This window comes from Homarus americanus, unplaced genomic scaffold (assembly GCF_018991925.1).
Source record: "Homarus americanus isolate GMGI-L3 unplaced genomic scaffold, GMGI_Hamer_2.0 scaffold40248, whole genome shotgun sequence".
NCBI classification, from domain to species: domain Eukaryota; kingdom Metazoa; phylum Arthropoda; class Malacostraca; order Decapoda; family Nephropidae; genus Homarus; species Homarus americanus.
In genome coordinates this window covers 654,635-678,531 of record NW_024712526.1, presented here as the reverse complement: position 1 = coordinate 678,531, position 23,897 = coordinate 654,635, and the positions used below count along the sequence as shown (strand labels likewise).

Here is a 23,897-nt window from a genome sequence, read left to right as displayed (position 1 = left end):
AAAGAAGCATCTTCAGAGTTGCCTCTAAGATGTCTTGAATAAAGACGAAAGCTAAGGTGCTCCGTTGTTTCCCTTTTCCCGTGTGAGTTTATCAAGATATATATATATATATATATAGCAAGAACAAAATATACCAAAATTTATTAATGATTTCATCAATATTAAGCTTCTGCAAAATAACTAATTCAATGTTCATAAGAGACAGATAATTGAGACGATGCTAGGACATCGTTGAACAAAGTTCATGTTTAATATGTTTCAACTTCGAGAATGTTTGGATTTGGGGGCCCCTTAGAGTCGGGGGGCCTGAGGCCAGTGCCTCAAGTGCCTCATGGTTAATCTGGCCCTGGTTACACGGCATTAAAACATGGCAGTTAAATAGGATGACATAAGTAGTCTTGAACGAGCCGAAATGAGAATGGTGAGATGGATGTCCAATGTGACACTGAAGAACAGGAGCTAGAGGGTGGCTGGGTATTGAAAGTACAGTGCAGTACAATATATTGGCAAATATTTGTGGAGAGGCAGATTGAGATGCTTTAGCCATGTGGAGAGAATGGAGGAGACCAATTGGCTCAAGAGATGCAAAGTCTAAATGAGGTGGTGAGGCGAGCTAGGGGTAAAGCAAGAATGATTTGGGATGATGTAAGAAATGGCATCGCAGTTATGAACCTGATAAAAGAGGCTGCCAGAGACTATGCAGATTGGAAAACTGCAATCAGGTAATGATGACTAATCCACACAAGAATGGAAAATGACCATAAAAAGTTGAAGATGATAATATAGACGTTAATCATAATAGGAAGTCTCCATTAGGTTAAACTACCGTATTCAACATGCAGTACTATCTATCGAAAATTATGGTGAATGCTAATCTTCCGCAAGGTAAGAAGAAGTTATAGTAACATATATTCATATTTATTGTGAAAGATAATACAGTATATATTACAGGGCTATGAATCTTAATTGAGGAATGGATAGAGCACCTTCGAACAGCATTACACAAGTCTGTCTCACTCTAATCTATTGAAAATATGACGTTTAGTATGTACAAAATACTGTATACTGATCACATACATCATGCAAACAAAACTTATAAATATCAAATTATTTTTCTCATCATAAATAAAAACATTAATTTTAGTATCACACACTCACATTATATATATATATATATATATATATATATATATATATATATATATATATATATATATATATATATATATATATATATATATATATATATATATATATATATATATATGAAAATGACTAGAAAATTGACTTTTTGCTAGACAGTTTATGAAGGCACAAGACGTCCTTCAGTCAGTAGGGTCGAAGAACTCGTGTAAAGGAAACTAAATGCTAGGAGGAAGTAGGGGAAGGAGGAAGAGACATTAGGGGAGGGGGGGGGGGTGAGAATAAAGGAAGAAGGATGGGGAGAAAGGATAATGGGAGGAAGGAGAGGAATCAGGTAAAGGGAATGTTAAGCCAGAGAGGTGAGGGGGTTAAACTTGAAAGGGTGGCTGAGTCAGAACTCAGGACATGACTTTGACATCTACAGTAAGTATCATTGATAAATAGTTGAGCAATATATCAATAGGTTGAGTTTTAGTCTTATTTGCTGTCAATTATCTAAACAATTGTAACAATGCTGCTGAAATATGACTACGTCAGTTTCAAGTAATGACAGTGTAAATGTTTATGTGACAATTACAACACATAATTCCTTTATATCATCATTATAATGCAACGTCTAAAAGTTAATGCAACATTTAATAAATAGAATTCGTTGTGATAACCAGATAAAATGATATAATGTAATATAATAATGTATAAAATGGTATATAAATCAATAAATTATTTTTAGGAAAAGTGTGATGATTCACACATTTTGATTCAATACATTCCATATCATTGTGTAATAGTCAGTAGTATAATGTTTCATTATATCATAGCTGAAGGGCACAAGACAAAACTGACAGTACAATAATAACAAAACTTTTGTTACATCACAGTAAGAGAACATAAGCGTCTTTGGTCGAGTAAGGGTAGTGATTTTTTTTCTTCAAGATTTGTCCCCATGCAGTGCAAGGGACACATCGAGTAGAGCGGAGGTAATGAATGCAGATATTGCAGTAACATGGTCAGAAAAGAAGACTTTATCAAGCATCAAGCATATTTTGTTTGTTAAATTAAAGACACAATATATGGTTATGAGCCGTTTGGGTACAACCAAGTCTGTCTCTGGCGCAATGCACTCCAGTTTTAATCAGCGATTGATTTTTGCACTAAAACCCGACAAAAACACCTTGCTACTGTTGAAATCACTCCTGCCTTGCTCAATAACAGGGGAGTTCTTGAAGAATCTTCCACAGGTAAACTGTCTTACTTCATGGGAAAACAGGTAAACCTAATCATGATAATTAGCTAGATTAATCCCCGTAGTCTAAAGTCTTTTCAGGCGATACATTCATAAGCACTTCTAACTTACATGTACCCGTTACTCACCATTCCAAAAGTAATTCGGAATGAATCCATATTACATATTTTGTCACAAAAATCTTTATTACAGCTATAAACATTAGAGTACTCTATCTCTATTCATTGTTTGTTGTTCGTACAAGCTAGAATATGTGAGTATGTCTACCGACAAATTAACTCAAATTTAATGTATAATAAAGCACAATACAGTACTTCAGAATAAATTTTCTCTAATATTAATATTAATATTAATATTAATATATATATATATATATATATATATATATATATATATATATATATATATATATATATATATATATATATAAAGTAAACATGACTAATGGATCTTACCAAGATGACCCCACTTTGTCCTAAAAAATTAATGGCGATGCTCGTTTTAGACTTCAATTCTGATCAGTACCGGAGCCCTGGGGATACCCTCCCTGCCCTCCTCACAACACTGGCTTCCTCCAACATCAATAAGTCTACTGACATGTCATCAAACATTCAACATCAAAATATAAGATAAATTATTTGTTGATATTTCATGCTATCAACCCTTCAGGATTTGAGTAAAACATCTATATGGAGGAATTAGGATCAGGTAGCAGTCTAAATATTTTGGTAGAAGCCATTGCGGAGATACCCTGTAATAATTGTCATAAACTTCATCTGTGAGAGGAAGATGCAAAAACCCTTACAGTGGAGAGGTTCTATACCCCTGGCACTTGCCGTCCATTCTGCAGGTTGGATCTATCTCTCAAACACAGGTAGCCCGTATGATCAGCCATCTTTGTATAAGCACCTTGTGTGGTGTATCTGGCAAAGACTGCTGGTAATGGATAAATTTATGATATGTTTATGACGCGTGATATGCACCTCTTTATCGCAGTCATGGCATAAAAATTAAATCTATAAGAAAATTGATAATTGAAGTCCTTTTAAACATCTATACCAGTTTTGCCCTGCTCCCCAACTTTGACACTGAGTACAGCGTTCTGGACGTCTTTCATCGCATCAGCCATTAGGATGCGTTGATTTTTGATCTTGTTTACTTCGTCCTTAAGGTGGAGGATCATCTGCACCATGCGCTTCAAGTGCTTGTCCTGCGTCTGGAGTCTATTCTTAAGGTGTTGAATCTCTGTATCCTGACGGACCACCTTTTCTTCGTACATCTGGGCCAGGAGTCGCAACACCATCTGCAGGTGGGCATGGCGAACCTTGGGGGTGTCTCCTGACATATAATTAGCATAATTAGCATAACTTCCCCTCCTTGCCTGATGGGGCTTTTGTTGTTCATAGGTGGGCCCCGGACGGATGCTCTCTCTGCGTATACTCTCTCTGCGCATACTATCTCTGCGCACACTATCTCTGCGCACACTATCTCTGCGGAAGCTTTCTCTGCGTTTGGGGTCTAAGGAGAAATAGACACATGGATCTTCATCTTCGCTTTGAGAAAAACTGGACCTCGCTCGTCGATTAGAGAGGCGAGATGGAGGATTATACACCTTGATTGAAGGCCGCTTCACTTTCTTACTGCCGTAGCACCGAGACTCCACCTCTTTGGGTACGAAATGCTTATTCTTTTGGTTGCTCTGTGGTTTCAGCAACCGAAACAGTGATGGTAAAGTTTTGGATTTCATTGCAGCAGAATCGGAAGCACGTCTCATCCCCTCGCACACCTTTTCAGGAGGCCTAAGCTTCATGGAGGTGCACCTGACTTTCGGGCGTCCAGCAAATGGGGTTCGTTGAAGCTCTGGAATTCTCTCTTCTTGAATACTTTGGAAGCTACGGCGACCCAAGTCCTCGCGGGAATGAGCCATAGATTCATGTAGGCCTATGCCGCTTTCGGCGTCTTCATCCTTCATACCTCTCATGTCTTCACTGCAGTCTTTCATATCGCAAAGCTGCTCACTGGCCATTTTGGTGCGTCTTGTGGCAAGCCTCCTCTTCCTCTCAGTGGCAGCAGCAGCGAGGGTGTATGAGCGGGAGAGGGATGGTCGACGCGGCATTCCAGTGAAGGAGGGGCGGCGTGACAGTCCAGCATGGGAGGGGCGACGGGGCGCTCCAGCAGCCATCAGGTTGGAGCTATAGAGTGGTGGGATCCAGTACACCAGGTCCGTTTTGTCCTCGTTCATCATGGCTGCCATCGGCTTCCAAGCCCACTCCAGCTGAAACTAACCAATATGAAAATTAATAAATACATACTAAAACTTGCACAAAGTTATATACCTCACAAAGGCTTTTGAGCATTTTATTTTGTGCACTTACTTGCTATTCCCTGCTCCTAAATTATCCTCAGGTCCTACATTATCTTACTTTACTCATCACCCACTAATACTGTGATGATCACGGGTAGAGAACAAAGGTGGGGCTGTGCCTCCCCAGACTCTATATGGCTTTGGAGATTGAAGCTTTACTACCTAAAGTTAACATGGACACTACATACTTTCCCTAAGGAAGTACAAGTGCAAAAATTTATATGGATAATTGTAAAACACATGTGAAAAGTAGGATACATCCAATTTCTTCTGGGGTGTGCTGGCATGCCTCAAAAGTTTTCAGATGATGTTAACAGGGTCCAGATTTTCAAAGATTTGTATTTTAACCCCCCCTAACTTGAGGTAGATAATGCATCTTGGCACACAAGTCTCATTGCGACTTCGATGTCATTTTGGCCACCTTGTTTGTGTTAAACCTTAAGTGAACCAATTAGATGCGTTCTCACAACATTTAGTCTAGGGGGGTTAGAGAGAAGTTTACAGAGGGGACCGGTGATCTTTATAAAAACCCGTTTGCTTATCTAAACTAGTTAATCAAACGCTGCTTTATAATTTCAAGGTAATGTTACCTATTTATTTGGTGCAAACAATCGTAAAGAACAGTTCTTATTACTCGGGTAATCATAACCATCACTGAAACCACTCTTGCCAATTGATGACGTCACATTGGAAAGTAGCGCATGAAAATTACATAGTAGTAAGTGTGGGGTACTTGTATAAGACACAGATATAGTAAGTAACACTTACATCAGGTTGGTTCTTGACCTAGATCTAGTGCTCATCTACAGTACTGTGCTACACTACACTAAGCATTTACTCAAAACAATAAAGTAAATGTATAGAGCCGAGTCTAAAATGCAGGCTCAGATCTACACCAAAATACTGATCTAGGCATATACAGAGTAGTGTTAGAAAGTAGTTCTTAATGGTAACAAGATACTATATCTAAGCTTGGTTGTAAACACACTGTCACATGCACACAGCAGTAGGCCTACTAGATCTGACTAAGTGCTTATCTAGGTCTCATTTTTATCCATGTAAGGTTAAGTCTCCCTAAAGATCTACTCAGATATCGGATGTAGGCGACATAATGGCCTAGTTACCACAATAACAGGGATATGTCAGGTGTGTGACTGAGTAGGTTCTAGCTAACAAACAAAACTCAAACGACGCACCTGTTTGTTATTTCTCGCTTGCTACAAGAAATAAACAAAGAAGAAAAAGTATATCATGAAAATATCCTACACTTATTGACTAACAACTAATATATATATATATATATATATATATATATATATATATATATATATATATATATATATATATATATATATATATATATATATATATATATATATATCTTAAAACTATATTATCACTTGCGGGTACCAACAGAACATCACCCGTATTAAGACTGATCTTTAATTTTGACGTCATTACACAAGAGTTGACGGATTGAAATGACGTAAGAAAAAGGGAGGAAATTCAGGGGTTATTTCAAGGGTCAGAAATGGCACAAAACTGTTGTTATCTTTCTTGTGTGGGTGTGTGTGTATGTGCACAGGGTGGTGAAATGCATTTAGTGTGGCAGCATTATGTTAATGTTAAAGTGCAGGCACGTCTTACTTCCTCTCGCTTTCAGCTATCGTCGTTGGCTAGCCTTCGTGGTGAATGTGAAAGCAACCTTGTGTAAGTCTTCCCCTACCCTTCACCATCAAGACTCTTGCTGTATCTCCTCGTGGCAGCTCACGGTAACTGGGTGCCTTGCAGCCTCAGGCTAGACCAGCAGGGGATCTCGAAGCAGCAGTGGGCCCACTGGCATGTGGGCATGCCCTGGTGCCTACCAACCACTGCCCCACTGCCTTGTGGATTAACCTTGATAGGTATAAGGCTACGGGAATAAACCCCAAAAGAAAAATCTCCGGTAGGGCCCTGAATCAGGCAGAGTGCAACAGACCAGATGTCTGGCAAGCCTCTGCGTCTCTGAACAGCAGGATGTTGCCGTGAGTCCTTCATGCTACCTGAAAACGTTGGACAGAGCCAAGGTAGTGGGTGTGGAGTTAGCACACCGACCTCCACTCTTAATCAACTCGCTGTGCAGAACTTTGCTCCACATCATCTCATTTCATCATCATTCTCCTAAAAGTCCTGTGGCAATGGGAAGGGGCAGTGGGTGCAGGCCGAGCATGTGCCTGGGAGCATCCAGCCCTGACCTGTATGTACTGTAGACAGCACAGGAATGATGGTCGCTGAGCTATGGGGAATGGGACAGCGTATATCCTCGGCAGTTTCCTTTATGTCTGGGCAGCCCTGTACTGCACACTCCTGATGGGGAAGGGCCTAGAAAAGGTGATTTCAAAATTGCCTCTTGTTATCTCCAGGCGGCTGGCTGCAGCCACTGGGACATCCCGTAACGCAATAGAAACAGAACCGATGATAATAATAACTGTAATAATAGTAACAACAGAAACACCAAATCCCACGTGCCACTCATGGTCGCGACATTGAATGTTCACTCTCTTAGATGCACGTACTGAGACTGACAGGCCACAGAAAAGATCAGCGCTAGTGGCGAATGAGCTCAGGACATATACAAGAGACACATAGCAGCTTTGAGAGAAAACAGATTTTATGGCAAGGACTTGCTGGCCCTTTTGGAAGGGCCCTTCTAAGGATGCTCACCACCTGTATGGGTTGGACTTTGTGGTGAAGTCTTCTATGCTGATGACTAACGGCTGATGACTTCGTGCATCCCGCTAGCTAAAGGCCGGTGCGCTACCATCATCAGTACACATGCCCCCATATTAGATGCTAATAATGACACCAAGGATTCTTTCTATAATTCCCTGGCCAGCATCATACACAGCACCCCCAGGATGGACAAGCTATGCCTCATGGGCGACTTCAACGCCCGAATAAGCTCGAACTATGACATATGGAGTAGGCCTCTAGGCAAACAAGGGGCCAGGATGTCCAACAGCAATGGGCTGAGATTACTCTCCCTATGTGCAGAACACTATGGTAATTAACAACACTATTTCAATTGAATAACAAATTCAAGACATCCTGGAAACATACCAGGTCCAACTAAGGTGTTTAATAGCCACAAAGATGGCTGCCACCCATGAAGACTCTGACATAGGTGTCTCATGGACTGACTGAGCTCCGGCGGTCCATCCACCAAGCGGCTGTGGCTTCAGTTGGTTACACCAGGCAACGCCATCAGGACTGGTTGATGAAAAATGCCCTGGGGATTTATGAACTTGTCAAAACTAAGCATAGAGCTCATGACGCATCTTTTTCCAGCCTTCAGTCTTGCACTGTGAAAGCTCGCCTCTCTAAGCAGAGTTGAGACTCGGAGAACTCTACACAACATGAAAAAATGAATGGTGGATCAAGAAGGCGAGCAAAATACAGTGATGTGCTGATACGAACAATGCACATGGCTTCTATGATGCCATCACGGCCGTCTATGGCACTCAGAGGAAAACATCACTACCGTAAGATCAGTGGATGACAAGATGCTCCTCAAAGACCGTCAGCAGATCCAGGACAGGTGGGCGGAGCATTTCAGTAGCCTTCTCAATCAGGGCAACCCAACTGAACCTGAGTGTTGAATGATCCTGCCAAACTTACCATCAACCTACCAACTTGATACCCCAAAGCGCGAGTCCGGACGGCATCCAGGCAGATTGTTTTTTTTTTTTACTCTCCCAGCACCTTTTCCAACTGATTACAGTCACCTAGAGAACTGAAGCATTCCCACAGAAATGGAAAGACGCTAATATAGCGACCAGCTACAGGAAAAAGGGGAGATAAGGCTGACTGTGGGTACAGTAGGGGTATATCCCTCTTAGTGGTTGGTGGCGCGGTGCTGGACAGTCATGCTGCACCGACTGGCAGTTCAAATTACTGAAAACATCCTCAAAGAGACCCAATGCAGATTTTAGAAAAGATCGGAGCACCATTGATATGATTTTTGTCACGAGGCAAATCCAAGAGAAATACCAAGAAGAAAACAAAGATCTTTTCATTAAGTTTATTGACTTGACCAAGGCCTTTGACAATGTCAACCGTGAAGTTCTCTGGCTATTGCTAGAAAAGTTCAGAGTATCACCCAAATTCAGGAACATCTGACAATGCCACGATGACATGTGCACTAAAGTTCTGGCAGGACTAAGGTTTGACCCTTCCAGCGTTGGTGTTGGTGTTAAGCAAGGATGTGTCTTAGCCCCTACCATTTTAAATATGTTCCTTGTAGCAGGAACCCTTCTCCTGTACGACATCTTTAAAGAAGACCGGTGTCTGCATACGATGCCAGCAAGAAGGGAGCCTTTTTAACCAAAGGTGCCTCCAAGGGCACACCATAACACAAGTTCAGCAGATCCATAAACTCCTCTATGTGGACGACTGTGCCCTCGTATCACACGGTGGCTATTGCAATGCGCCCTTGACACCATCTCGACCTTTTACAGTCTTAGGTCTCAAAGTTAATACTGTATCAGGAAGACAGACATACTTGCACAGTATGTTGTGCCTCCCTGATAGTGCCGGTTTTCACCATTGACAGTGAACCTCTTAAAGTCGTGCAGCACTTCACTTACCTTGGTAGCATCTTAGTACCATCCTGCTTAACTGACCATGAGGTCCATGCACGCATTAATCATGCTTCGGTCTTTGGAAGCTTATGATCGAGGTTATTTCATAAAAAAGGTCTTCAAGTCAGTACCAAGGCTGCTGTGTATCATGCAGTGCATGTCTCCACGCTGTTTTATGGTCGGAGACCTAGACCCCGTATATGCCCCATATTAGGTCCTTGGAAGCATTTCACAATAAATGTCTGTGGCGGATCTTGGAGCTATCTTGAGAGGCCCAAATAACGTATGACAATTTTTTTTTGCCACACCCAAACCACAAGCATTGAAGTAATCCTTGCTCAACGACACCTTCACTGGCTGGGACACGTCATCAAAGTGCCCCAGCATCGCCTGCCTCACCAAATACTATATGGCCAACTCCATCGAGGCAATCGATCCTCTGGTAGCTAGCGGAAATGGTTCACAAGACCAATCCAAGAACCTTCTCAAGAAATGCGACTAGCAGCCTTCAGCCCTGGAGAAGCTGGCGGTTGACTGATTTGAGTGGTGGTCCACCTGCGCCAGAGGCGCACCCAGCCTCTGGAGGAAAGCCTAACCAGGAGGAGGACAGAAAGGTGCATCCGACAACACCAGCACGCTTCAGGAGCCAACCCTCCAGGCCTACAACACCCCCGCATCAGCCTACACAGCCACATGAAGCGGCATCAATACCGTCGGCGTTAAATCCTCACTCTTTCATATCCTGGAGCAACATTGTCCTCGGCCCACGATGGACTGTCACTTTTTACCTTTTTTACTTTTCAAGCAAGTGTGTGTGTGTGTGTGTGTGTGTGTGTGTGTGTGTGTGTGTGTGTGTGTGTGTGTTTGTTTTGTTTGTAAGTGTGGGGGTGTATGTATGTGAATGTGTACTACAAACAACAAGGCAACCGTGAACTTATAAAGTAATTAACACAAACACCCACATGAGTTAAGAAGATACAGCACTTGTCTCCTCAACTTAGTGTGGATGTGTTTATTGTTGAGAGGTCAGATTGAGAGTTCACCTGCCATGACACTAGTGTTCCTTACATCATACACATACATTATTAACCTGTCCTGTAGCTTGTAAATAGTGTTGTGCCACCTCTCAACACCTGAAACGACCCTTAAAGTGAATTGTCGCTTCTGTAATCTGATGACAATACAGTATAGCAAGACACTAATTTACTGTTGATATTATATGGAGAAAAAAATGTATGGAACATGAGTTAGGAAACAGGATCTCTGTTCTCATACACAGACAAGGTTATAGAAGCGTAACCACACCTGTGACTGGCTGACTAAATTTAAACTGACGAATGAAACAAAACGTATTCTGGCAGCTTTGAACTATTTTTTTTTAAATTTAACATATAGCATTATATACTACTCATCTCTAATTGGAAAAGTTATATGACAAGAAACATTTTTATAAGGGCATAACTTATTGCTACACATTAGTCAGTGCTTCTTGCTGGCTGACATAAAAAATTTATCATCTCACTACACACGTGAATAATTATTCTGAGTTTACCATAACATTTAATTAATAACTTATCAACTTTCTGTGAATATTATCTTCACTTTATTTCATAGTGACTGAAGTAAAAATAAGATGTACCCCCAGCAGGACACACATCCTGCAGCACTCTGGGTAGTGAACCAGACCGTTTATCTATACAGTACCTTGTGTCTATGTATGACAAGAGGGAAACAGTTTAATCAGCTCGTACATGTAAACAAACTCTGCCTCATGTAAGCGATCATGCTTTTACTTTATCAAACATCACAGTGAAAATAAAGATCAATAAAACATTAAAAAGGTAAATTGAAATTATAATATTTTTGTTTCCTATGATACACATATTTGATATGTTTATTTTTGTTAAATTGGTGATACTACAGCGGCTGAGTGGGTACAACGCCCACCTGTCCTAAGTGTCGCTGGTTCCCTCCCAAAGCATACCCTGTCCACCCAGCTATGTATGGGTACCTGACTTGACAGCTGGGCAAGAGAAGGCGGTCGATTGCAGCGCCTCCTTGTGTACTTAACACTTAGTATTCAGTGTGCTGTATCTGCACTGCCCCTAATGGGCTGTCAGGCCTATAGAACCCACTTTTGCTTTATATATTGTCATGTTTTTGTATGAAACAAAGTAACCATGAAAAATAACCTCAAACAATAAATTTTTAAATTTCTTTTGCCAAAATATGAGGAGTCACTCTAGGTATGACAATCATTCCAATTTTGATTAACGGCATCTTCACCTGCTGTATCACTACTCATCACCAAAAATTTTCATGAGTTTTGAATTGTTGGCAAGAGAAAATGACTGAAAGACTGAAAATTGACCACTGCCATATGTAGTGTATAATGAACATATTGCTACTTCTTCGTAGATGTTAAGTCATGTTAGTTCACAATTCACCCACTAGTGTTCAAACCTGTCAGAAACACATCAACACATTGCACATGTGTACCAGCTTGCTGTTTCTCCATCATGAATTGGGTGAATCAGAACTGTTCTGAGATCCATTCAGCTGCTCTGAGTGGATACAGTACTCACCTCCCTTCAACTAGACTGTAACTGGGTACCTAACTTTACAGCTAGAGTAATACAGTGGTGGCCATATTGTCTCTGTGTATTTAAATTGTGATATTCAGTGTACTGTACCATGTCCACACTAACCCTATTGAGCCATCAGATCTATAGAACCCAGAAGAGAATTCGTGAGTCTTATGCACATAAGACTATCAAGGCAGCCGAAACACGATAAAACAAATAATTCGCAATATATTTAGTGATCGTCAACTTTCTAAGCTGCAATACTGTACAATGCTGCATTTTGATATACTGATCACTTTAACACAACTCCCAAGCATCAACTCTTTCAACATTCCTGCTTCACCTTGCACAGTTGCACAATATGAAATATTGTACTAGTAAATGTGGCAGGAAGGCATGAACATAACCATTAAAAGCTTTGCACTGCTGCATTATTAAACCAATGAAATCCAACTTATCTTGTCAAAACTAATTATATTTAACAATCAAAACTAACCAAAGTTAACCAAAACTGATCTAACAAAACAAGAGTATCCTCATCAAAGCTAGTCCAACCAAACTTGAACTAAGCAGACCAAATCTACCTTGGGGACTTTGAGTTAAGGTTTAGTTGGTTTGTGTTGTCTGCTGTCATCTTGAGTGCTGCTGTAAGAACCCTCATTTATTTCTTCCAACATTATGTCACATGCCCCAGAGAGGCACTGTCTTGCATGCCCTATATTTTCAAGTTACAGAAACTGCAACAAGACACTTTTAGTTTCTTCTTGTTTTCTGTTTCAAAAGATTAGCCAATTAGCGGTTAGATGGAGACGAGATCAAATCTAAACCGATAACAGTGCCGCTGACACACTGTCCAATGCCATAAATAGTAATATTTAATAACAAATAGTGCAAATATTACTTATGATACTAAATTCTGAGAAACTCCTTTGAAAGATGACCACAAAATAAATATTGCCTACAATATTGCATAAATTTTTTGTTGTTTAATTGGACAGATTATTATGCTCTGTACAGTACAAATATTTTGACAAGTTGCATACCACATCTTAGTTCCAGCAAACACTTGTTAGTGATCGGTGGACTAAGATGGGTTTACATTCCAAGAGTATAAAAATGAAAATAGCTTAAACGACACACGCAATATTAGGTTAATGCTGTACTGTATCTGGTTCAATACAACACACTTTATACAAGAGTGCAGCAGGTCTTGGGTCACACTGCACCACTGTTGTCACATACACAGACAGTAAGAATGCACTGGAGGAATGTCCACTCTGAATGATTAATTAAATTATATCTTGTGATAGAAACAAATCGTGTTTACGTTACCATAAACATCAACAGATTCACAAGAATATGAGTGGTGATAATATAAAGATGGTAAGGTTCTCTTGAAGACGTAGACAGTACAGGTTGACAATCCCTTATCCGAAATCCTTGGGGCCAGAGGCATTTCGGATTTCGGAATTTTTCGGTTTTCAGAATGGCTAGTTTTTTTTTTTTTGCCCACCTGGGCACAAGTCACTGACCCACATTGGGGCCTGGAGGTCGAAAATATAATAACAATTATAATAATAATAATATAATAATAATAATAATTCATAGGTCTAGGTCATGTTTTTCACTTTTTATCTTTTTTCATTCTTGTATTTCTTTATTATTATTATAAATTTTATTATTATATTTTTAATTAAAATTTTTATTTACTATGAATAATTATTATTATTATAATTAGTATTACTATTACATTTTTGCCCCCCAGGCCCCGATGTGGGTCAGTGATCTATGCCTGGGTGAGCTAATCCCTGTTTAAAAAAAAAAAAAAAAAAAAAAAAAAAAATGCCCCACAAAAAAACTTTCGGTTTTCGGAATTTCGGATAAAGGGTTGTCAACCTGTACTGTATTGTATAAATTATACTTATAAGCAAGGAATTTAAAGGCACACGCCAGTTTACTAGGCGATGTACAAATACAGTAATTAATTAATCTCATTGCATTGTGAAGATTTACTCTATAGATTTAGTATTAATATCTCTTAACTTATATCTACTTAGAGAACACTTACCGTATATTCATTAATTTCACTTCCTAATCATTAAAATAAAAAGTATGCCTGGACAATATTTTCCCTAAGTCAGCCTACATAAAAGTGGGTCCTGTAGACCTGATGGATAATTAGAGGCAGTGTGGATACCGCACACAGGAGACTTTTTCGGTATGTACTCTTGGTACACGAGGAGGAATTGTGGCCAGCACTACTCTCCACCACTTTCACTTCCCCAGTCATAAAATTTAGCACCCGTTCACAACTGGGTGAACTGGGGATGCCTTGGTTGTGAGCTAGTGACCCTTAGGACAGGAGGTTAGGTGCAGTATCCAGTCGGCCGCTGCATCCCATTTTATCCAGTTATCAACTGTTAAACCATTAGGCCTTACAATAATTGCATTTAAACCTACTCTGTTTGAGTGATAAAACTTAAGTGCTGCTACACCTGAGCGACACAGTACTGGCCCACAGCAAGATACAGAGTATTATATCTGTACTTATTACTGCTTAGTCATCTAATGCCTTATACAGTACTGTACAGTACAGGGTACTGCATATGGAGAAAATTAGCACATGCAAAGGATTGCTCCTTAAATTGAGGAGTTTTAAACAATGAAAGATGAAAAAGGCAGCATTTATATTCACTTTTTAAAAGTTGATATAGCAGGCATTTCCTGCCAGATGGCACACGATTGTAGTCCTACATATACCACACTATAGGTAGGCATAACTTTCATTTGAGATCTTGTCATCCTTTACAAAGACCCTCAAACTAATTTTGTTTTACTATCATAGAACATTAAACAAAATATACTTACAATAAGTAATATTTAACAGAAAATAATATCCTTGTTTAACCTACTTATACGTGTGAGTAATAATTAATAAAAGTTGGTTCCTCATGTGACGTCACGCAGTAATGGCACGAGTGGCCGAAATGAAAAGGTTGATCAGTGCAGCTGTCATTTGTGTCAGACGTTTAGTTAAGATACTTAATAAGTTTAACAGCACAGCTACAATTGCTTAAAGGACAACTTCAGAGTAACACCCATAGGTTTAAATATGATATTATTTACATACGTATTTCTACAAAAGAATATTATGAGACAACCATATTTTTACATTTTAATTCGAGCTTCATGTGAAGGGCCATAACGTCACCAGTGTGAACATGGATGGCTCATGAAAACCATTGAAATGTTTACTTATTCCCTCGTTCAATAATTTAATTATCCATTTTTTATATAGTAATCACACTGCAGTATTTAATTAGATTAAAAACAACAACTTAAATTATGCTAATAAATCATATTTTTTTTCTTAAAACTCCAAATTTCAAAGATAATACGAGTATACTTTAGTAGGGAATAGAGTGAAGGCCATATGGAAGGGGAGATGACTCAAGTGCCACACGTCAGGTATCAGTAAACTGCCATGGTGAGTACATCTCTAATGCTAATACAATGCATAACATACTGTATTAACTTTAGAATGCATCTCTAACAAAAATACCATATTAAGTATATTTATTGTCTATTTAGTTTCAGGATGCATTATATTATAGTGTTAATTCTTAAACATATGTACTCCAAGTAACTTTACTGACACATAATTTTTACCTGTAATTACTGTATACTGAATATCTTTACTCTTCATGGCTCTCAAAGTAAACTGCTGATGACAACCTCTGGTAAAATACACCATAAGAATAAGTACTGGAAACTGATTTAGAGTGCTTTTGTTTAAGTGGATATTATGTTGAAAGTAAGCTATTTTTTGCAAAAAATTTGTCCATTCTATAGAGTACAGTACCACTAACAAGAAAGTGACCGGAGATGACCTTAAGTAATATCTTTTAATTTATGTACAGTCATATAAAGAGTGGCACCGGGTTTTAAGTACAGAGATTTGAGAATCTGGACCTTGCTTGTTAACTTAAGATTAGTGTTGGTGTTGTAAACTCTTAACCCCGCCCTGTTACTCTCTTCCACCCAAGTACTTTTCACCTGATCCTGACTGCTCCACCCACTGTTCTTCAACTTCCCACTGCTCCACCCACTGTTCTTCAACTTCCCTGCTCCACCCACTGTTCTTCAACTTCCCTGCTCCACCCACTGTTCTTCAACTTCCCACTGCTCCACCCACTGTTCTTCAACTTCCCACTGCTCCACCCACTGTTCTTCAACTTCCCACTGCTCCACCCACTGTTCTTCAACTTCCCACTGCTCCACCCTGTTCTTCAACTTTCCTGCCCCACCCTTTCTTCAACTTCCACTGCTCACCCACTGTTCTTCAACTTCACTGCTCCACCCACTGTTCTTCAACTTCCCACTGCTCCACCACTGTTCTTCAACTTTCCACTGCCCCACCCACTGTTCTTCAACTTCTCCTGCTCCACCCACTGTTCTTTAACTTCCCGCTCCACCCACTGTTCTTCAACTTCCCACTGCTCCACCACTGTTCTTCAACTTCCCACTGCTCCACCCACTGTTCTTCTTCCCATTCTCCACCCTGTTCTTCAACTTCCCTGCTCCACCCACTGTTCTTCAACTTCCCACTGCTCCACCCACTGTTCTTCAACTTCCCACTGCTCCACCCACTGTTCTTCAACTTCCCACTGCTCCACCCATTGTTCTTCAACTTCCCACTGCTCCACCCACTGTTCTTCAACTTCCCACTGCTCCACATGTAACCCACTGCTCCACCCACTGTTCTTCAACTTCCTGCTCCACCCAACCATTCAACACCATTCACCCATCTGTTCTTAACACTTCACTAACTATTCTGTTCTTCACCTCTGCCTAGTGTTTCATCCACCTCTTTTCTCTCCTCACCATTCCAGCTTCCTCACTACTCTGCCACCCACATGTTCTTAACCAATTCTTCACTACTCCACCCACTTGTTCTTCACCACTGCTCTACCCACTTGTTCTTTATCACTTCCCCACCACCTGCTCTTCCTGCCCCATTCACATGTTCTTTCCCACTGCTCCACCCACCTGTTCTTTATCACGGCTCCACCCACTTGTTATTAATCACTACCCCTGCTCCACCCACATGTTCCTCCCCACTGCTCCCCCACATGTTTTCCCCACTGCTCCACCCACCTGTTCTTCACCACTGCTCCACCCACCTGTTCTTCACCACTGCTCCACCCACATGTTCTTCAACCTGCTCCACCCACATGTTCTTCACCACTGCTCCACCCACATGTTCTTCCCCATAGCTCCACCTGTTCTTCACTACTGTTCCACCCACCTGTTCTTCACCAATGTTCCACCTACCTGTTCTTCACCACTGCTCCACTTTTCCTCACCACTGCTCCACCCACCTGTTCTTACCTGCTCCACCCACCTGTTCTTTACCTCTCCACCCACCTGTTCTTCACTACTGTCCACCCACCTGTTCTTCACCACTGCTCCACCCACCTGTTCTTCACCACTGTTCCACCCACCTGTTCTTCACCACTGCTCCACCCACATGTTCTTCCACTGTTCCACCCACATGTTCTTCCCCACAGCTCCACCCACCTATTCTTCACTAATGTTCCACCCACCTGTTCTTCACCACTGTTCCACCTACCTGTTCCACCCACCTGTTCTTCCCCACAGCTCCATCCACCTGTTCTTCACTAATGTTCCACCCACCTGTTCCACCCACATGTTCTTCCCCACAGCTCCACCCACCTGTTCTTCACTAATGTTCCACCCACCTGTTCTTCACCACTGTTCCACCTACTTGTTCCACCTACATGTTCCCACAGCTCCACCCACCTGTTCTTCACCACTGTTCACCTACCTGTTCACCCACCTGTTCTTCACTAATGTTCCACCCACCTGTTCTTCACCACTGTTCCACACCTGTTCCACCGCATGTTCTTCCCCACAGCTTCACCCACCCGTTCTTCACCACCCACAAGTTATTCCCACTGTTCCACCCACATGTTCTTCCCACCGCTCCACCCACCTGTTTTCACTAATGTTCCACCCACATGTTCTCTTCACCACTGTTCCACCTACCTGTTCCACCCACATGTTCTTTTCCCCCACCGCCCACCCACCTGTTTTCTCTTCACTGATGTTCCACCCACCTGTTCTTTCACTACTGTTCCACCCACCTGTTCCACCCACCTGTTCTTCACTAATGTTCCACCCACCTGTTCTTCCCCACAGCTCCACCCACCTGTTCTTCACCAATGTTCCACCTTCCTGTTCCACCCACATGTTCTTCCCCACAGCCCACCCACATGTTCTTCACCACTGTTCCACCCACCTGTTCTTTACCACTGCTCCACCCACCTGTTCTTCACTACTGTTCAACCCACCTGTTTCTTCACTACTGTTCCACCCACCTGTTCTTTCACCACTGTTCCACCCACCTGTTCCACCCACCTGTTCTTACCACTGTTCCACCCACTGTTCCGCCCACCTGTTCTTCACCACTGTTCCACCCACCTGTTCTTCACAACTGCTCTACCCAACTGTTCTTAAATGCTTCACTATCTTGCCTATATGTTCTTCACCACTATTCCACCCACCTGTTATTCACAACTGCTCCACCTACTTGTTCTTCACCACTGTTCCACCCACCTGTTATTCACAACTGCTCCACCCACATGTTATTCACTACTCCACCCGTCTGTTCTTTACTACTGCTCTGCCCACTTGTTCTTCACAACTACTCCACCCACATGATCTTCATCACTTCCACACTGCTCCACCCACCTGTTCTTCACTGTTCCACCCACCCGCTCTTCACCACTGCTCCACCCACCTGTTCTTTACTTCTGCTCCACCCTCTTGTTCTTCACCACTGCTCCACCCACATGATCTTCATCACTTACACACTCCTCCCACCCACCTGTTCCTTATTTTCCCACTCCTACACCCACTTGTTCTTCACCACTTCTCCACCCACCTGTTCTTTAGTACTGCTCCACCCACTTGTTCTTCACCACTGCTACACCCGTATGTTCTACACTGCTCCAACCACTCACTCTTCACTTTCCTACTTTTACACCCACCTGTTCTTCACTACTATTTCCTACTGTTCTGCCCACCTGCTCTTCACCTTCACACTGCTTTGCCCACCTGTTTTTCATTACTCTTCCCCACTTGTTCTTTGCCTCCTCTGCATTGTCCCACCCACCTGTTCTTCACCTCCTTCCTATCATCGCCTGTTCCTACCTTTCTCACACCACCTACTGTACTCTAAACATTTCCAAAGCTAAACTAAAAATTATCTACCAATCCCAGGCTAGCACTCTTATATCTGTAGCTCAACCAATACGATAAGAACTCGTGTTTAGTGTGGGTGTGTGCGGGTTCTGACCTGGGGACCCTGAAGAATTTAATTGTGTACTTTACACATTTTATAGTACAGTTACTATAGAGGGTTGTACACATGACGTCACAGGACACGGACAGCCTTGCACTGGCTTTCTTATTTTTTAACATAGTTACTGTAGGGAGAGACAAGGTAAGTGTCATCAAAACAATTCACCGAGGCCACCCCGCAATCTACTATTAGTCAATACTTATCATAGTATTTCACCGCTGTAATGTTGGGTGCACATACATATACAGGGACAAAGGAAACTCCATAAAAGAGTCACTCTTATTGTTGCTTTTCAAATCAAGTGCTACGGATATGACAAATGGCAGACATTAAATGAACAGGCTACACACAGCGGGCTACACTATTCTCACTTCATTGAAGGAATGCACAATACAGTATGGTGGCAATTCACCTCATTAACAAAGTGAAAACTCTTAAAATTTGTGGTATATCAGCTTATAGTACAGTATTCTGAGTGGAGGTCATTCACACAGCCTTACAGATAATGGGCCAATGTTTTTACCATGTTCTGTACATTATTTGGAGGTTCAATTACAAATAACACTTCAATGCAGGAGAGTCTCGTCTCGTATAACTATTCAAGACTGTTTCGGTAAAAAGAAAATGCCAATAATGCAGAAGCAATGCCAATACTGTAATGTATTCTTGCTTACCAAAATATTGTGCCATTCATATATTATAACTTATAACATACTGTACTTTAAGAAAGCAGTACAATACTTGACCATTTTCTTAAAACTCATTACCGGTCTAGCAGTCTCATCTGTAGCTAATAAACTTTAAATTGATAGTAATTTTTTTTGTTAGGAAAGAACAATAAAATTCCCCCTCACCCGACTATTATACTGAGGTTCTGTACATTGCTTTATGGCCAAACTAATTATGAAACGCAAGATATGAAAACAAATTATCATTATTTTTACCAAATTTCCTGTCCTTTCCGTCTCTTTTTTCCATCAGTCTGCCTTCTTGCCCTCAACAATGTCTCCGTTTTTCACTATTTTTCTCCCATTTTGGATTCCAGGCAAAGTAGTTACATAACAATGATCAAGTACAATAAATATAGATGTTCCAACTAAGTTACTCGTATAAAAATAAACATAGGCAGAAACTATCTTAACAAGAAACACTGTAAAAAAATATCTACGCTACATGTGATATATAACTAATCAATAATCCGAATCTGAATTAAAAAAAAAATTACCATGCATTATAGAGATCTTATACTTATACTTAACTAGCAACATTCCTTTCATCTGGATTGTAGTCAGTAAGTTTTCACTAACAGTATCTATCCATAAATTATCTCTGCGCCTCCAGACTCTCTTATGCTTGCAAATTTTGTCCCGTGAAAGCTTGGATGTAACGTGAGTGCACGTTATTTTTTTTTTTACAAGTGTAAATACTGTACACGACAACCACGAATTTACTTGTTGGAACAAAAGTCAAAACTGCACCCTATGGCTACAGTAGATACACATTATGTAGCTAAGAGGAGTTATCTAAGTTATAATCTTTTACCGTTTAGCTCTATTTGTCAATAAAAAAGACTAGCAGCTTCCTTTGTGAGTATAAAAACAAGACTAGTACAGTAGCTTCCTTTGTAAGTAAAAAAAAAAGACTAGCAGATTCCTTTGTGAGTAAAAATGACTAATAGGTTCATTTGTGAGTAAAAAAAAAGGCTAATACAGTACAGTAGTTCCCTTTGTGTGTACAAGGAGCAAAGACGTCCATAACAAGCATAAACAAAAGACCTGTCCCTTTTGTGGGGTCAGTAGAGTACAACCCTTCTATATTCTAAGAGTAAAGGTACGTTTAGGAAAATTTACAGGTATCACTAGTTTTCACATGATCTACAATTTAAACACAATGAAAACCAAAGACTAAAAACTGGATGCTTCATGTACTGTATCCCTCTAATGTAGAAAACACGATACATCCCAGAGTACCTCAATCCCTTGGTTAAAATAATCAGATCACGCCTATTATAAAACTGTTCTCAGCTCTTAGGGGATCAACGTACCTGCCAAGTTTCAAAAACATTTGTCCACCCCTTCAAGAATTACACATTCACAGGAACAATAGGCCACAGACGGACGCCGTTTTTTGACCCGATCAAAACCCTGGTTACCGAGCACCAAACAAAGTCTTTTACACTTGTACTATATATATATATATATATATATATATATATATATATATATATATATATATATATATATATATATATATATATATTGTAGTAGTTAACACACTGATAATGTTTATGGATATTCCATAATAAAAATGACAGCCAAATTACCACTTCCAGAGTAAAGTACTCTTTAAACTTGTGCCAAATATAAATGATATAATGTATATTAAATGGTTAACATTCTGAAGCTATTTTATGTAAAAAAATGCTCAAATGTCCCACATTCCTAAGTCAATCAGAAGTTGTTTAACAGACAGTGAGCACTAAGGTGTTTACACTATTCCTCAATACAGGGCCACCAGTCATTAACACTGATGCTCTGTATGGAAATTTTGAGAAAGAAAATACAGAAAAATTAATGGTTCATTAACGGCAATCTTAATCAAGTAAAAAAAATGATGCACAGACATTGGAAACTATTTTCTTTATAACTGTGCAAAATAATACTGAAATACAGCTAACACACTATTGTTGTTTATAGAAATTCAATTAAATAAAAAATTATAGCCATATCACAATATTTAATGCAAGTATTTTTTTTTCAGTAACCCGGGAACTGAAGTCTTTTCACTTGTGAAAACCATAAATTAAATTTAGGTAGCACAATGATGCTACAGTATTTATAATAAATCTATGAACAAATGGCTGTCAAATTGCTAATTTTAGTTATGCAATGTCTATTAACGAACTTTTTCGACGGTTTAGGAGGATCAGCGTCCTGTTAAGTTTCCAGAAAACTTGTTAAACTCTTCATGAGTTCTAACACTTGCCAGATAGGTCAACGGACCTGAGAGCTCATTTGTAGAGTTTGCGTGGATAATTATACAGCATACACTCCTCCCTGTATTCTGCCCACATGTTTTTTGCCTCTTCCCACTGGTCCATCCACCTATTCCTCCTTCTGAACCTAACTTCTCCCCACTTACTGGTTCTTCACTTCCTCCTCCCCCAACACCCACTTTCTCCCCACCCACTTACTCTTCACCACCACCTCCTTCTGTAACCAGTTTCTCCTCTCCCACTCCTTCTTCATCCCCTCCTTCCTCTTTACCCAACTTCTCATCACCCACTTGTTCCTCACCTCTCCTCCCTTGCATCTACCTTCTCCTCTTCCTCACCATCCTCTTCTTCACTTTCTTCTTCCTCTGCCCCAACCTTCTCCTCACCACCAATCTGTCCTTCATCTCCTCCACCCCCTGAATCCATCCTCTCCTCCCCACACACCTCTTCTTCATCACCTCCTTCCCCTGGACCTACATTCTCCTCCCCACCCACCTGCTCTTCACCTCCTTCCCCAGTACCCACCTTCTCCTCCAGGGCCCTCCTCTGAGCTTGCGCCCTCCTTGCCTTGGTGCTGTTGGTCACTCGGAACTTGAGCATGGCTGCGTTGGTTGTGGTGCAGCTAGTTGTGGTGGAAGTGGGTTGTGGTGCAACAGTTATGGTGGAAGTGGGTTGTGGTGCAGCTAGCGATGGCAGAAGTACGTTGTGATGTAACTGGTGATAGCAAAAGTGGGTTGTGGTGCAATTAATGGTGGTTGAGGTAGTAATGGGTGGTAGTACAGTTAGTGGTAGTGGTGACAGTAATAGGTAGTGATGATGTAGCTAACTGAGGTGAGAGCAACAGTGAGTGGTGGTGCTATAGAAGTGGTGGAAGATACTAGTGGAGGTAATAATGGGTGGTGTGCAGCTAGTGGTACAAGTGAAGTGGGTGCAACTTGAGGTGGCGAGTGGTGGTGTGGCTTGGTGTGTGATTACAAGTTGAAGCTAGAAGCGTTGTTGTGTTAGCAGTGGATGTGGCAATGACGGATGGTGGTGTTAGCAGTAGGTGGCAGTGCAGGTGATGGTAGCAGTGACGAAGTGGTGGTAACAGTGGTGGTGATCCTGCTGGTGGTGGCGGTGGTGGCAGTGATGGGCTGTGGTGCAGGTGGTGGTGGCAGTGGTGGTGGTGGTGCAGATGGTGGTGTCAGAACAGTTGGCAGGTCGCTCTCCCTCGTACCAGCCTGTAAACATAGAGTAGATGAGCGCGAGTAAGTCATATTGTATAATCACAGTTGTAAACAAATGAATAGATATATTAATGTATGTACGAAAGGAAAACAAGAAAGATGATCGCAAAATAACAAAATGATTTATTCCCTGGTTCACAACTGACAACACTAGGAGCAAGCACGGCATACTCAGTGGTTAATTGAAAATGATGACATGCTTGCAAACATGTTCATGTGAGGTAGTCTGTAGTGTACCTGTATTTACGATTAAGAAATTTGACAGTGGACGATATTTATCACAGGTGAAAGTCTATGGAGAAAATATCATTACCAGAGAACGTGACACGGTGAA

General features: G+C 40.9%; 1 protein-coding gene across 5 annotated transcripts; it reads right to left on the bottom strand.

Annotated features, from left to right (window-relative positions):
- Positions 1–902: 902 nt before the first annotated feature.
- LOC121860597 lies at positions 903–23,260 on the bottom strand. Of its 5 annotated transcripts, XM_042357829.1 has the most exons (4): positions 22,863–23,260; positions 15,625–15,692; positions 5,948–5,968; positions 903–4,667 (listed from the first exon to the last, which is right to left on the bottom strand). In XM_042357829.1, the coding sequence occupies exon 4, from the start codon at positions 4,638–4,640 to the stop codon at positions 3,432–3,434; it is 1,209 nt and encodes a 402-aa protein (XP_042213763.1). In that variant the 5' UTR covers positions 4,641–4,667; positions 5,948–5,968; positions 15,625–15,692; positions 22,863–23,260; the 3' UTR covers positions 903–3,431. The 5 variants fall into 5 exon arrangements, with proteins under 5 accessions (XP_042213763.1, XP_042213724.1, XP_042213733.1 ...); XM_042357790.1 differs by lacking the exon at positions 15,625–15,692; XM_042357799.1 differs by lacking the exon at positions 15,625–15,692 and having other exon boundaries at positions 903–4,661.
- Between the last annotated feature and the right edge of the window lie 637 nt (positions 23,261–23,897).

Coding starts and splice junctions, on each gene's coding strand:
- LOC121860597 (XM_042357790.1), bottom strand. CDS start 22,937: ATGCTCAAGTTCCGAGTGACCAACAGCACCAAGGCAAGGAGGGCGCAA. Junction 5,969..22,862: donor GGAGGGCCCTGGAGGAGAAG/GTGGGTACTGGG, acceptor TATTTCTTGTAG/CAAGCGAGAAATAACAAACA. Junction 4,668..5,947: donor AAGCGAGAAATAACAAACAG/GTGCGTCGTTTG, acceptor CATATTGGTTAG/TTTCAGCTGGAGTGGGCTTG.